At 36.8% G+C, this 16,974-nt stretch overlaps 1 protein-coding gene across 3 annotated transcripts in view; it reads left to right on the top strand.

The window, feature by feature from the left end:
- LOC131033641 (pentatricopeptide repeat-containing protein At3g53170) overlaps positions 1–16,974 on the top strand; it is a 73,067-nt gene that overhangs the window by 6,969 nt on the left and 49,124 nt on the right. For all 3 annotated transcript variants that reach the window (XM_057964901.2, XM_057964902.2, XM_057964904.2), the window contains one exon: positions 8,629–9,019. In XM_057964901.2, the coding sequence (XP_057820884.2) occupies positions 8,639–9,019 (381 nt within the window). In that variant the 5' untranslated portion in view covers positions 8,629–8,638. The remainder of the gene's footprint in view (positions 1–8,628; positions 9,020–16,974) is intronic.

Below are 16,974 nucleotides of genomic sequence, written 5' to 3'. Positions count from 1 at the left end.
TTCGCTCTGGACCCTTTGGAAGGGTCAGGAGCGAAATTCACCTTCTTGGCTAGAATCCTTCATTTTTTCAAGGCTTTCAAACATTTCTAAAGTCCAAACATGTCCACACTTCCCTTCAAGATGCCTTGCAACTCAAAATTTGGTCAAATAAGGAAAGAAATGAGTCTTAGGTTGATTTTCGCTCTGGACCCTTTGGAAGGGTCAGGAGCGAAAATCTTGATTTAGGCTTTAATTGCTCATTTTTCAAACTTCAATCTTCTCTTGGAGGCAAATATAGATTGTTTTCCACTTGAGGAACCAGGCTTTAAGCCCATTCAAGGTAGCAAATGAGGATTATAGTGAATTTCTCTCTGGACCCTTTGGAAGGGTCAGGAGCAAAATTCCTAATCTTGGCCAAAATCCTTCACATTTCTACGCTCCATCACCTCAAAAGGCAGAGACATGTTATTTCCTTCCCAAATTCGCCCATGGAACAAGGTTGGTATCCAAAACAAGGGAGCAAATGAGGCTTATAAGGATTTTCGCTCTGGACCCTTTGGAAGGGTTAGGAGCGAAATTCCTCTCCTGGGCTAGAATCCATCATCCCAAGGTCTAAAATCTCCTCTCCAAGGCAAAGTTGCATCAAACCTTCTCAATTATGCCTCAAAAGTCTACAAACTTGGTCAAGCTAAGGAGAAAAATAGAGGAAATATGAATTTCGCTTTGGACCCTTTGGAAGGGTCAGGATCGAAATTCACCTTAGGCCATGATCCTGACTTCATTTTTTCGCATTTCTTCATTCTAACAAGTGCTTTTGCCTTCATTCAAGCCTAGGAATGCGTTAGTTCTAGGTTTTGGTCAAAGTAGAATGTCTTATGGAGAATTTCGCTCTGGACCCTTTGGAAGGATCAGGAGCGAAATTCGCTTTGGACGCTTTGGAAGGGTCAGGAGTGAAATTTGACGTTTTGAACTCTCCGTCAGGATCATTTTATGGAATATAACATTTAAGTATAAGAAAGAAACTTATACTTTAAGTTATATTCCATATATACTTTCAAGATGTTTGAGAGTGGTTTCGGACCTCCAGGAGTTATATTGCAAAATCTAGTTTTTGGAGGATTCTTCAGTTTTCCAGACTTAGTCAAATTCCAGGATCAGGACATTCCAGACTTAGCCAAATTTCAGGATCAGGGCATTCCAGACTTAGCCAAATTTCAGGGCATTTGAAGATCAGGATGACATTCCAGACTTCATCACTCACCAACTCGACCTAACTCAGACCTTCAAGAATGATACCCACTCACAAAGCAAGACACAATTAGCAACAAGAGCAAAACCAGGCCCTAAAGAAGACTCTCAAAGAAACCCTAATTCTGGGGCTCGAAAGACTCACCTCGCTCAAGCAAAGCCTACCATCCTATTGATCCCCTGGCGACACTCAAAATGCAAAGGCTAACAGACAAACCCTAAACACCTAGAAAGCGAACCCCAGAAAGCAAAAAAAAGTAGGGGTCCCCATTTGCAATGGGGCGATGTGTGAATACCTCACAACACAAGGGAGGGATACTTCTCCTTTGAGCTGCCATGGGGACCATCCTTATCTTGTTATTTGAAGGATGTCCCATCTTACAATTGTGGGGTTTTTACCGGGGGTGCGTCCCTATAGAACAATGCTTTTAACCAAGCTCCAAATCCTTAAAAGAAAGGCATTGAGGCCATAAAGAAACAATTAGGCTCTAGTTTATTGGGAATGAAACAAATTTTTGTTGAAGAATGAGTGCCCTCAAGTGTGCCTTAATTGATCCACTATTTGGTTTCTTCAATAAAATCCAAATTTACTTTAATAAGATCCAAATCTGGTTGCTTTTTTTGTATTTTTTTGGTTTTTTTGTATCTATTGGCTGATTAAGTCTGATTGGTAGGATTTGCAGGTCTCGATGAGTTTTTTGTTTGGCAAGTTTGCAAGCCTTGTTTGGCCTCCTTTGTGTTGGGATATGATGAGTTTGTTGGGTATTTGGTGTGCCCCATAATTATGCTATGGAGCATGTCTTGAGTCTTTATCATGCAAGCATGGATGTTGTCATAGTTTGAAAAATTGTTGATTGCTTGTGTAACGTGCAAGTCCTCATGAGTTGGGTGTGAGTTGCTATGAGTACCCATCGGACTTGGTGCATCCTTACTTGTGACAAGTTGCCATATTTGTAGCGAAAATGCACTAAAAATATGCTAAAACACTATTTTCCCTTTTTTTATGACTTGCTACCTTCACTTGTTAGTAACATAGCAGTTAATCTTTTTTGGGTTCTTCTTGTGGCGATTTAGGTGATAATGGAATTGAGATTTTGGTGATTTTGAAAAATCTTTAGGTATGTTTCTTTCATTTTTTTCTCCAAGTTTTTTCAAATTTGTTTTACATTTCTAAATTCTTCCCTTACATTTTCATTTGTGTCTCACATGCATTGAAATTAATCTACACTAGCTATTGCACCTAAAAATTTGTTTTAAATTTTTTTTAAGGGCCCTACTGTTCAACAATTTTTTTTATGCTAGGCTCTGCTGCAATTGAATTTGTTTTTTCTCATTTTTTCAATGTTATGGTTCACACTTTGTATTCAATGTCATCAACTAGTGGAAGTGAAAGTGTTGACAACTAGGATATCACTTGGAAGTATGTTGTACTAGGATTGACAGTTGTGGGTTGAAGACGAGTAGAGGCATCAATTGCCTCAAATATCACTTTTCATAGATTGTTGTTCATGATGTCAAATTATATTCATATGTTGAGCCAAAGGTTATATGGGAGATGAATGTGACCCTCACTTTGAGAAAGCAAAAAAATGGAAAGGATGAGAACATTTGCAACAATTGTACTAGTGGTGAATCCCAACATGATGTAGGAATCAAAGATGGATATGACAAATATTGTGGCTCCACTCCTCTTCTTCACAAAGTGTTGCATCCACTTCATTGACCTTCATTTGGATGTTGTCATAGGGATTTTTCGTTCCATGAAACATGCCATGTTCACAACCTACACTTGAACGTACAAGTTAGAATAAGGATAAGCATGAAAATCTAAGCATGATATGTGTGAATTTTTGGTACTACAACAACCTTCCTATTCAACATGGTGAGAAACCCATATTGAGTGTATTTGATCACAACCTTGACCTTTGTAGGGAAAGTGTTCAAGGCTTGTAGCACATATGACTTAATAAGCCAGTGCTCCATAAAGTTGTGGCAAATGCAAAGGCAATTGTGGAGGAGCAAAAGAAATATTGGTGCGAGTATGGATACACCATATTATTAGATGGGCAAACAAATGGAAGGACTAGCACACTCATTTGCATTTTAGTGGCTTCAAATGGTTATTGAGGTCCATTGATTTGTGAAAGAAAGTCAAGAATATTGAAAATTTGAGTCTAGTGTTGGAAGACGTTGGTATAGATAATGTTGTCCAAGTTTAGATAATGCAACATTGTATGTCGGGGTAGAGAGACTACTTGAGGAAACACTTTATACTTATTTGGACCCCTTGTGCTGCCCATTGCCTTGATCTTCTATTCGAGGATATAGGAAAACTTAGACGTCAAGAACATCACTAATCACCGTGGGGTGCTTAGCTTGATGAGAGAGCACACCAAGAAGGAGTAGCTTGTGCAAGTGGGTGCCCCACAATTTGCAATTAACTTTGCTACTTAGTAGAGTATTTATGGCTTGTTAACACCTCTGAAGCACATGTTTGTGAGCCAACATTAGGTGGATTCTTCTTGTTTGAAGAAGATAGATGGAGAGGGAAGAATAGAACAATTTTTGATGGTCTTTGCATAGAGCACTAATGAGATCATTAAAGTAACTTAACACTTCTATTAAAATTTTAAATTGTATTCTTAAATTTTGCTTCTTCTATATTCTAATTACTAGATATTGTTAAATTTTTTGAGCTTCTAACTTTTAAGTACAACTTCAATTTTTTTGTAGGTGTTGGGGATCTTAGTTAGGCTTTCACTTTTGATGGATGGGGAGCAAGACTGTATAGGGTGCTTTTATGAGACCATGGATAAGGCCAAGGAGGCCATCCAAAACTATTACAAGGGAGATAGAAGAAAATGTGAAACCTTTTGGAACATTATTGATTTGAGATGGAGCAATCAATTCCACCAACCCATTCATGTAGTGGCATGCTATGTCAACCTTGAATTTTTCTTTGCATATAACTTTCGGGATGTTGATGGTGAGAGGATGTTGCTTGACGTTGTGGTCAATGACCTAATAATTGAAGAGTTCTAGAGATACAATAGGTTGATAGAAGATTCTTCTCATTCCCACCAACAATTCGAGAGAGAATTGCCCAAGCACTAGGTACCAAAATATCTTAGTCTCTACTTCACTTTAAATACTCTACTTGGTTACCTTTTAGCTTGCTTGTTATACAATTATTGCTTACAAACTTGTTAATGTCTTCTTTGTAGTTGCTTGGTGGGAAAATTGGGGCAAAACTTCCAAATATTCAAAAGCTACTCCTCTGAAGTTTGTCCTAACCTTATAACACTTCTATATGCTAATGCAATTGGACCTTATTTGATGCCATTCAGATGAAGAAGAAACATGTCATTCACATGAAGAAGCAACACGTTGACACAAAAGTGTCTCAATGTCCTCTTCTTTGTGTAATACAACCTTCACCCAAAAAAGGTGGAGGGTGTTGGAGTTGATATTTAACCCCACAATTCCTAGAAATCACCTACAACCAAATTTTTTATCACATATGAAGAGAAAAAGTCATGATTGATGCTATGCAACCTTGAGAGAGATTTGATCCAAAGAGGAATTTGATATTGAGATTAACCTATAATAACTTGGATAGATTACAGTGAATACAATAAATGCTTAGAAAAGCATAAAGATAAAACCCTAGGAGAGGATTAAGTTAGAGCATGACAAGTATCTTAATCAGGACTTGAGACAACTTGGCCTATAATTAGCTCAATCTAATAATAGAAAAGCACTCCAAGTTTAGCTTAAGTGTAATAAAGTAATAAGGGGCCTAAGTAATCAATGATTGATTAATTAATTACTAAGGTGATATCCTAATTACTCCAACACCCCCCCTTAAGATCAACTTAGGGAGAAGTTAAAAACCTAATGATGAATGCAATGATGGATGCATGGATGGGTCCCAGCTACAAGGCCTGATGAGATAGCCATGTACAAACAAATGCCATCTCTCATAATTGGAGATAAGGGGAAAACCACATGCGAATAAACTCCTCCAAAAGAGAGAAAATGAAATAGCTACACTAGTGAGAGAAGGATAGGACTTAGTGTGACCCCCTAAGGACTGCTTCTATCAACATAAGTACAATATATGCCCCCCCCCCCAGGAGAGAGAAAATTAGGATAGGAATCCCCCCGTAATGAAGTAGCTCTGCCTTTGATACCATGTTGGAGTTGATAATTAGCCCCACAACTCCCAAAAATCACTTGCAACTGAAATGCCTATCACATTTGAAGAGAAAAAGCCATAGATTTGATCCAAAGTGGAAGTTGATATTGAGATTAACCTGTAATAACCTGGATAGATTACAATCAGTACAACAAAGGCTTATAAAAGCATAAAGATAAAACCCTAGGAGAGGATTAAGTTAGAGCGTGACAAGTGTCATATGATATATGATTAAGACATTTGTTGTGCTCTAACTTAATCCTCTTATAGGGTTTTCATCTGGGGTTTTATCTTTATGCTTTTATAAGCATTCATTGTAATCTATTCAGGTTATTACAGGTTAATCTCAATATCAGATTCCTCTTTGGATCAAATCTCTCTCAAGGTTCAATAGCATCAATCATGGTTTTTTCTCTTTAGATGTGATAGGCATTTTGGTTGCAAGTGATCTTTGAAAGATGTGGGGTTAAGTATGAACTCCAATAGGGGAGCTAGATATTCTTGATGTGATTGACTTGGATGATGTTGATACATATAGTGACTGACTCCCTAGATGAGGACCACATGTTTATAGAAGACAAGATTGCATTTTTGAGAGGCAAATAGAGAGGGTGTAGTAAAGTTAAAGTAGAAGGCCATGGATTTGATGACATCTGGGTTGAGGATGATGGTGATATCAAGGAGTCATCATTACCTTCTATTGCGAGGGTGGAGCAAGCATCACAACCAACACCAAGAGTAGGACCCAAGTAGGACCCCAACCATCTCTAGGATGTATACATGGAAGAGAAAATTGTGAATTCATGTAACTTGGATAGATTTTTAATTTTGGATTATGATTTTCTATCATCATGAGACTAAATATGTTATTAGGTCTTGTGTTCTCATATCGATCCGATATTGCACTCTTCATTTTTTCAAATGTATAGAAAACACTTCCCGAAGGTTACATAGACTTATTTTATATCTTTTGCTGTATTTTGCATGAATTATATGCCTTTTATTAGGGAATTCAGGTATATTTTTTTAATTGGCTAGGTTTTTGCTGAGTTCAAGTTAAAATTGGGTCTGCCAAGTTTTCCTGAGTTGCAAGTTTTTGAACTATGGATGCTTTCTCATAATTAAATGCACATGTGATTGCATTGCAGGCATATCCATCTATGAACTTTGATATGCAGCATGCGGCTGCAGTGTTATTGTTTCTTTTCTTTTTTGGTTGATTACACCTCTTTTGCCTTCTTTATTTGTAAATGGTATAAGCCTATAATAATTATGTGTCTAGGCATACTTTTTTCCTTTATAAATCAATAATGTTAGGAGATATTCTCGGACATTTTATTGGTCTTTTTTCATTTTTTTTTTTGTTAAAATATAATTATGTGTTTCCAGCTGTGTTTGCCAGTAATCCCATGAGATTTAGGAATTTTGTGGCTGTTAGTTGAGAAATGCCAAAAAATGTGATGATTGGCCTTATAAACTTTACTGCTGTTCCATCTCTATTTTCTAGTTTTCCCCTAGATTTTTTGTTTTGTTGACATAATGAATGATCTGAGTTGACATCCATGTTTGATTTGCAAATTCTGTTTATTACATTGCTATCTTATCGATTTGTCAGCCTGCAGGCTTAGATCTGGGTCTGGTTCTAGCACTGTTCAGATTCCAATTTAGTTTGCCTGTGGAAATGCACAGGGTCCTGGAAAAAAGACATGGATTTGTCCCAACTGAACCCAGAAAGAACTGAGGCAAATAAAAAATGAACCTGTGGGAAAAAACAAACAATTTTTTATTTAAATTTTTTGGTCCAAATGCCAATAGGAATTGGTTCTCAGGTCATCCAAATGCATGTATGCAGAACAAATAAAATATGCCTTGTCTCTTGTGACCATAATTATTCTGAGAATGGAGATGAAGCCTCACTTTCCAGATTTTCATCAGGTTTATCAGTATTTTTGTTTCCGTATGGGATGAAAGGTTTTGATAAACAAGTTTGGTGGAAGCCTCTGGTCGAGTAAATATTTTCTGTAGAGACTGTTGCCTGTGGTCATCTCCACCCCTGCAGAAAGAAAACAATGGAATGCCTCGTAAAAGCTGCTGATATCCATACCTGATGCCATCTGTGTTCTCAATGGTGGTATTTTGGTGGTGATGTTATAATTGTTGCGGCTGTTGATATAGGTCTTGAGAGGTTTTATGGCTTGTGTTTTTAAGGCAAGTCTTGGAGTATATTTTCTGCTGCATCTCTTTGTAAACAACAATTATTACTGGCCTAACGTTATTTAAAAAAACACATGTTATACTTTTTAGTACCTTTTTAGTGTTAAAACAAAGGGGGTTACAGCTTTTAATAGTAAAGACCATGGGATCTTATAAATCTGTTATGGTTGTTTTTTGTTTATAATACATTCTTTAGACTGTCAAAATTTAATTTTGCTTTTTAAGTTAAAATATGTATATATTTAGGATATATATATGTTTTTTTCTACAACCGAACCCAAAACGAACCCAACATCAATACTTTTTTCCGCCTTATCCTCATATCAAACTCTGGTATCCGAACTGGAACTGGTAAGTTAGTTAAATATATATAATAGAAATATTTAATGAGAGAAATCAGTCACAGGAAGTGGAATTGCTTTAGGTATAGTATGACCAGATACATACATCTTAGGAGAACCAACAAGACATCACACTAACATAAATACTTATTTAAAAAGTAGGGAATACTACTTTGAGTGAATTTGATTTGTTTTGTATTTGGAATGCATGCTATAGAGTATAGAGTAACCCTTGCCCGATTTACCCCTTCTCTTGATTTTTGTATGCCAGAGAATACTCTCTTTTCATTTATGTCAATTTTTAATCTGACAATTGATAAAGATATTTATGTCAAATGGGATGATCCAATATTCCCAATTTGAAAGAAATCTTTGTGTTCTGATGTTGGCGCATTAGCTCACAATGCTTAATTTTTTCTTGGAGGCAAAAATTGATTTAAAATATTAAAGCTTCTTTTATGTATTGTGGTATATTCAATTGGGAAGATTTAGAGTTACAGGGTTAAAAATTAAAATGCAAGGCTATATTATGTTTCACGTGAATTTGCATTATCATATGATATACGATGCATTTGGGTTGCTTGTGTTAACACTTCGCTATGCAATTAATTTTTGACTGAGAATTCAATCCAATCTACTTAACTGCAGGATTAGAACCATGGATTTGTTGTGGGGCATCTCTCTTTCTTCCCACTCCATGGGACTTTCACATGCGCAGCCTCCATTATTCCCTTGCAAACATACCAATGAAAAAAGAAAACAAAAAAGAAATGAGAAGAAAAGGCCTGTTGGAATCGTAGTCTGTGAGAAGATAGCAGATCCTAGTACTAGTACAAGTACCAATGAAAGGCGAGAAATTGTAAATGCAAAGAAGGCTTGGAGAAGAACAACATCAGCCATTCTCAGAATGGAGGCTGCCAAAGCAGGAGTTGAAAGGAAGGCCAAGGCAGCTAAAAAAGCCACAATCCTCTATCCAAAGGCTCTTCTTGAGGCACTCACTGATAGGATTCATGACAAGCAGTGGCAATCTGCTCTTCAGGTATGCATGCTAAATTGCTTAATGAATTATCATGTCAACTTTTATGAGATCCATCTGGGGCTGTCAAAATACATCTCGTGTGTTGTAGTCTTAGTCCTTAGATCATATTATTGACATGAATAAGAAGACTAAATGTAATCTCCCCAATTTTCGAAGTGACCATTAATTAAATTGATTTTTATTAAGTCATCAAAAAATAAATTAAATATTTAAACAATGACTTAATATTAATTAATTTAATTAAATAACAATAAAGTAATAAAATATTATTTTAAGGTCACTTTATTTAATAAAGTTCCCCAGTTGGCTTGATCTTCTAGACGTTTCCTGGAGGGATTTATAAGGAGGTCCAGGGTTGTAACAAGGGCATGCTTTTGATTTGATAAATGATTTAATATTTCTGGAGACGAAAACCTTCAGGAGTATAGAAGGGCTGGACGGAAACCTGGTTCTTCCAAAGGAGTGGATTCATGACAGGGTTCACAGCTGGGCCAAATTTGTGAAGTCTCCATTGGAGACAAATTTGTAAGGGTTTGTTTCAGAAGTAGAGATATTTGCAAATAAATTATATTCTGAATCTTGTAGGGTATATCAAGATTAGATTTCTGGAGGCGAAAATATTATTATTCAGGAAAATAATAGTCTCATTGATTTGCCTCAATATTTGTATTGCAATATCTTCATATCTCTGGCTTTACAATAATCAAGTGATTATATTATTTGTTGAGCTCCAAACATTTCATTGAAATAGTGGCTGGAGGAGTATCCTAGGAGCTTAATGAATCGACTCTTTAGGAGTCTCATATATAAGCTTGATGGTGCGGGTAAATATTTATGTGGACTTCTATTATCGGTTCAATAAAGAAAAGACTATTCTTCGAGCCAAATATTTCTTTGAACTTTGACATCGGAAATAATACGAAGGTTGCCAAATATCTCGGTGTTGTTACAATTGCGCTTGAGTCCTGGTTGCATTGCTTAATTCGAGTGATCCCTTTCTGGAGCCGTAAGGACTAATTTTGCAAGCCAAAGGCATTCCCACGATTCCCGTGACGTGTTGAGGTACCCTGCAAAGCACCGCAACTCAGAATAAAGGGCATAAATTCTTATTGAAGGTGTGGTGTTTCCTGTCAGTGTGTGGATATATTTGCTGAGCGTGGAATTAAGATATTGAAGCCAGTCTATATCAGTGTTGAGTGCCAATCACTAACCTGGTCCTATTATTATCAGAGAGGGTTGCCCAAATGTAGAGAAAAGTTTGCGCCTTCAAACGCAAACCTTTTCTAATTCTATATCGCATCAAACTGTTCTTTAAGATTTGCATTCTCTATTTTCAGTGTTCTGCATATTTAGCATTGCTGGGTTATGTTGCTTGAATCGAATGATAAGGTGGTCATTTGATACCTGATTCTCAATACATAGCTGAATGTCTGTTCATTTTAATACATTGAATGACATTGTGATGCCAACTGTTGGTTGTACTAAATAATAGATTCTGCAATCTGAAATTAGTGTAGTGGCAGATTTAATCTGTGGTAAGTGAAAATTGTATGTAGTGAGGAGTGAAATTTGAAAGATATTGTTATTTTCTATTATTTGTACTTGGGGGATATTATAGTGGTATTACTGTATTAGAGCCAAAATCCTGCCAGCCTGTGGGATGTTGAGATTGTATACAGAAATGAAGGAAAAGAAGATGCTAGAGATGATTACAGAAATGGAAGAAAGAGATAATGAAATTGCAGCCTCTAAGATTGCTGAATGGTATAACAGATATCAAAGGATGGAGGATCTTCTAACATTTCAGGAATTTCAAAGTCTGTCAAGGTTGGCTATAGCTGTGAATGAGGATGTTATCAGAAATTTTGATGAGTATTTAAGTGAACCTGAGGAGGTCAAGACTATTGAACTTTTTGATAGGTACTATATAAGAAAAAGGAGGGCAGAATTGTATCCTGAAACAGAAACTCAATCAGAGTCAAAGAAAGATCAAATTGTGCCTAATCAAGAGAAAGTTGATTCTTGTGGAGAAACTGAAATGAATGAGAAAAGTAAAGAGCTGTAGCCAAAAGAAAACTTAGATGTCTTCATTGAAGAAAGGGAGGATGAAGCTATGTTCACAAATTCACTTCAGCCATATGAGGATATGAACCAGCAAGAATCAACCATTGCACCTGCTAGTGGAGAACATATAAATCTTCATGTTAACCAGGTTGAAGAAAATGCTATATTGGGGTTGGCCAACCCAGTATTGATTGATCAGCTATGTGAAGGTATGAATCCTACTATTGTTTTTATGCATGAACCAACTCTACATCTTATGGGTAAGGAAACAATTTGTGATTTGGATGGTGATGATATTCAAACATATGAAAGCAATACAGAAATTTGGCTATGTAGTGAGGTTGATGTCCCTTGTTTCATACTCATGATTACATTGGAGAAATTCTTGTTAAGGTCATATGATGCATATTGTCTTAAAGAGCTGATTGTAGAGACTGAGAGATTGCCCAATGAGAAGGTCCTATAATTTGAAAATGTTTGGTTTGTCATGGGCACTTCACCATGGAGTTTGATGAAGGCAAAAAACATAACAGCTAAGGAAGTGCAGGTAAGGATCGGTTTTATGACAGCTAAGGCAGCTAGGAGGACATGTGACTTTCAGTTGGACATACCCCATATACCAGCACTTATAAAAAAGCAACCTTACCAGGGAAGAAGATGCAATAACATACAACGGAGACACTTTGAAGAAGCATGAATATGATTCTGAATTTCTGGGTTTGACCAGAAGTCCTTGGTTATTACATGAGCCTGGCATGGAGAACACTCAAGAGTGGATTGATAAGTATGAGGTAAAAGATAGAAATTCAGATTGTGTACAGTTAGTTTGTTTCCGTATCAGCAGTTGAAGAAGAACATTTAAATGTTTGTACTCATAGTTATGTTAGTAATCATTTGATTGAGCATGATGATGGCCTAACTTCATAATATGAGTTTTGCGGAAGAGTTGTTGTGAAGGGAGTTGTGTTGGAATGGCACGAACGTGAAGACAAAACTTCTATTTGGAGATGTTAGAGCTCAAGAGTCACGTCACTTGGAAGATCGATTGATGTTTAAGGAAGACATGATTATTTTATTTCTAACTCACATTGGTGATACTCATAAAATAATGGTAGATTATTTGTGGAAAGCTCAAGGGGAACACAGAAGCCTTGACGGTGAACTATCTCTTGCAGACTTACAGGAGCTTAGAGAAGCTTTGGTTGTGATGAAATCAAATTTCTTACACCGCCTTTCAGATAGAGATCCTCTCTTCCAGCCTAATGGGATATATTTTGATGCATTAAAAAGAAAAGGTGGTCGAGTAGATAAGCTAAACTTTGAGCTAAGGCTATCATGGACTCCTTGAAGAGTACTCAAATGGTCCTTCGGGAATCAAAACATTAAGTTGATGAGCTTTGTTTGAAGTTGAGTTTTACTCATTCTTCATCATCTGAATCAGAAATTCAGTCATCTATAGCAGCCATATCTAAAGAGCAACAACTTGATATGAGGATTGTGAAGAGGAGACATAGGGATGAAGAAATTCTGGGACAACAATATGAAGTTATTAGTGGAGAAGACAAAGATATAACTTGCAATTATGGGACAGAAATTACAGATGGTGCACTTGGTCTTCAATTTGAGACATCTCTTGAACCAGCACTTCTAGATAATCATTCACTCATTAAAGGAGAATTGATCAAGATATATGATGCCATCACGCAAGGGCTTGAGGAAAAGACCAATTTTCTGATTTGGAACAGCAGTTCCTTATCTTTGCAAAATAATGAGTTGGTAGCCCGTCTACATGAATATGTTGATGGAACTCAAGATTTGAAATTCAAGCATGAGGGATTTGTTATGGATTCAAACCACAAGAGGTCTGAGTTTGCACAGTTCAGCATGGAAGTTGTAAAAAAGACACAAAGTACGTGTGATGGATGGTTACAAAGAGCTCAGGTGGCAAAATTGTTGGCTGCCCAAACAAGACAACATTTACAAGGTGTCAAGGGATGCTGTAATCATATAGATCAAGCGAGACAACAAAGAGAAGCCTATCTTCATTCACGATTTCTTCCAAGTAAAGAAGATATGGAGATGGAGTGTATAGGGGATGATCCTCTCGAGTGAAGCAAGCAAGAAGAACATTCAAATTGGTGTGAACAAGAGAAGAGGTATGATTCAGAAATTTTTATTGGTGGATCTAACTTGGGTCACGAGGTTCATGAGTTTCCTCTTTTAGGGAATCCATTGGAGGCTCAAATCATAGAGGAAGATGGGATAATTGAGTACACACTTGGTGGATAAGCCACTAGTGTTATATCAACATATGTTGAGGAAGGCATAAGTAATTTGGTTGGATCTTTAGTCATTCATGGGGAATTTGTGGAGTTATCTCACCTAGCGGCTTTCATGTTAGAGCTTTCACTTGTTGGACCAGCCTATGAAGGAGTGTACATGGATGGGGGCATTAGTAATTCAGCTTTGTTTAAATATGTGGACACTTTTGGAGAGGCTCTTGTTACACTTCTACTTCATTGAGCTATCCAACTCTGAATGTATGAAGCGTGCATCATCAATGTTCTTCATGATGAACGGTATTTACTTGGAATGGATAAGCCTCAGCTGAGCTTGGGTACATGGCAAGCCGAAACCACAAAGATTTCAGGGACAGCTGCTGATTGGAGGAGTTGGGAAGGATTGTATTGTCTTTCTTTAATTGGAGGTTGGCTTTTTGATGAACTCCCAACATCCATTGTCCTTGGAGTTACTTGTTGCTTCACTTGGTGTGAGATTCTCAGTCAAATAAATGCTGTCCTCATCTACAACAGCAACATATGGAGTGTTGTCATATCTGATTATACACTTAGGATGATCATTGATCACATCCTTGGGAACTCATACAAATTTAGATGGACATTGCATGTTGATGGCATGATAAGAGACTTCTATCCCTCCACCTTTCATTGGTACGAGAGTATGATGATTTGGGATTCGTCAATCAACTTGGTAGCCCGAATGCTTCGGGATAACAGAGTTGCAAGATTCAGCATTTCTATTTGCATCAAAGTGGAGCAGCGGAGTGATGCAATATTTTTCATATGGCTAGTTCAGGATAACAAAATCAGATAAAAAATTCGAACTAGACAGGTGTGAGATGAGTCCGAACAAACAAGAAAGCACAGATCCAAACATTCGATCTAAATAGATATAGGACAAATCTGATCAAACATGACATCAGACAGCCTGAACAGATACTTGCAACAACAAAAATTGCCAAGTGGACATCAATGACAAAATTACCAACAATCTCCCCCTTTGTCATTGATGGCAACCAAAACTGAACCAAAAAACCAACTTCAAAAACAAATGCTCCCCTTGTCTTAATACTCCCCCTTTGACATCAATGACTAAAGCAAGTCTGTATACCTGAAAGCACTCTGCATAACAGAAAATGGGGCATAGAATATGTCAATAAACACTCACTGTCATGTCCCCACCATGTCACTAGATCGAAACAAGTAAACCAATATGACATACCCATGAGGAAGCTCCTTATATTATCTTTATAAAATATTAATAGCCAATACAACAAAGACAAGAGATTCAATCTGTCCGCCTCATAATGAAGATATAAGGGCATATAGTCTATGAATATACACAATGAAAAGGTAATCATAATAAATAACTCTTATATCAATCTATAATATCTATCATACAAGAGAAAGACGATAAGAGACATATTGATCCAATAAACATGACCAACTAGTGAGGGTCATCAACCAGTAACAGATCAACTAATCTGCAATTACTAAATAAAGATTAAGTAATCAAGGATCCATTTTGACGTTCAAGGGAGGAGAAGACAAAACACAACATAGATGGATATAATCGATTGTAGGATTAATGATGATGGTCAATAGCAGTCATCAAAGGTTCTCACATCATCATGACCGGCTCGGGCACGAAAGATAATGTTTGGTTCGATATCTAAATAGCATTATTCATCTACTATCAATCTTGACATGGGAAAAAACAGTGATCAAAATGCATAACAGAACTATCATATGTATGACTAGATAATCTGATAGATGATTATGATTAAGTTGTGCACAATAATCAGTAGTTACAAGTCTGGGACTAATCTCAATGTAGAGACACGATGATAGCCCAGATTAATAATGAAAGGGTGAAATGCTTTATCATGTTAAGGATGCGGTTATCATAAGAAGAATCCGATCAAGAGTACAAAGTTAAATGGCGCGATTACTAAGTATTATGAAGGAAGACGACCACCGAAAGATATGAGACATGTCTCATCATGCCAAGTGCATGATATAAGAGGATATTCACAATCTCCCAATTCCAGAGGAAAAACGGTGAAGGAAGAGAGAATTAAGGAAAGGTAGATACATGGGAAAAAGAAGAGAGAATAGTGACGGTGCAGACCTTGTTTGCTGTCTCAGACCGTGTCTGCTATTCTGGTCCACATCTACCATTTGATCAAGTTCGATTAGGCCATAAACAGTTAAAAGAATTTCAGGGAAAGACTGTTTCAGGTTATTATGAATCGGTGGGCTGATTGAATGGTCCCCACGTCTGACCATGGAGGGCCCCGCTTGGCCAAAGGGTAGCAACCCCTCATAAAGCACTACCCCAGGGAACTGACGTGGCTTTCCACCACAATGATGGGCAAAATAAATGCCCCCCCGTGTAATGTCCCCATTTAGGATTTACGTTAATTTGGCCCTGAGACAACAATTCCAACTCAATGTGAGAATTGTAAAATATAATTTCATCAATTCTAAAGACATTTTATTATAATATTTAATTTATAATACTAAGAATAGTTTGAAAGATGAAACTTATCTTGCTAACATTCTCTGAACTAAAGATATTTTTATTACAATTAACTTAAGATTCTAAGGATAACTTAAGAATAGTATGGAAGATAGCACTTATGTTGCTTTATTGTAATAACCATAATAACCTCTTTCCACGGTCTATTGTTCCCTATAGGTCTTAATGCAAAGTATATACTGATATCACTTATAGTGCTATGTCTGTCCCTGTTATGAAGATTTATGATTGCAATAATGATGAATGATGTTGTCTTTGATCGCATCGATCTGTATTTACCACACTGTCGTTGTCTCTGATATTTCCCTATATACAGACCACTGTATTATTGGCACAGAATCCAATGCTCCATTTCAGTGATATAAATAAAAATCTGTATAAGATAGTAGAACTCCTAATAGTTGTATCTCTTCTTAATGGTGTCTTTCCGTTCACGTCCTTTCAATCAGTTTGCTTATCATAATCGCCTCTCCACATAAACTATTCTAATTTGTTGTCTTATTTATGATCAATCATTCAATTAGTCAACTACTCAATATCGATTTGCTTCAGCTTATAGACATATTCGATCTTCTTGTGCCTTGATGATCTAAGGATTTATTCATTCGATATACTGCTTGGGAATCACGTTATGCCGAGTCTAATGATCATAGTTATCTCTGACTTTGCTGTGATATCAAGTCAAATCTGATGTTAACTATTGTTCGACAATGTTCATTGACTCCTTCAATGGATGGTTTTGTCTAACCATGAATCATCGAATCCTCTTTGTATCACCCCTATGGGAATGATAAGAATATTATTGCATTCGTCCTCCAGTGACGCAGTAATGATTCTTCCTATGAGTTGGATCAGAAATAAACCACGATTGTTCCTTTTTTTTATTCCTCCGATCTTTCTCCGCTTAATTGATATTTCCTTCTTCAATAAATATTCTAAGCTCCGAATGGTTGTATCATACAGAGCATAGATGACACACTGGCCGAACACTCGGCGAGTGACAAAAACTCGCCGAGTTTTTGGACCTGGTGAGTAGTAACGACTTCTAC

Source organism: Cryptomeria japonica, chromosome 3 (genome assembly GCF_030272615.1).
Source record: "Cryptomeria japonica chromosome 3, Sugi_1.0, whole genome shotgun sequence".
NCBI classification, from domain to species: Eukaryota; Viridiplantae; Streptophyta; class Pinopsida; order Cupressales; family Cupressaceae; genus Cryptomeria; species Cryptomeria japonica.
This window is presented reverse-complemented; position numbering and strand designations above follow the sequence as displayed.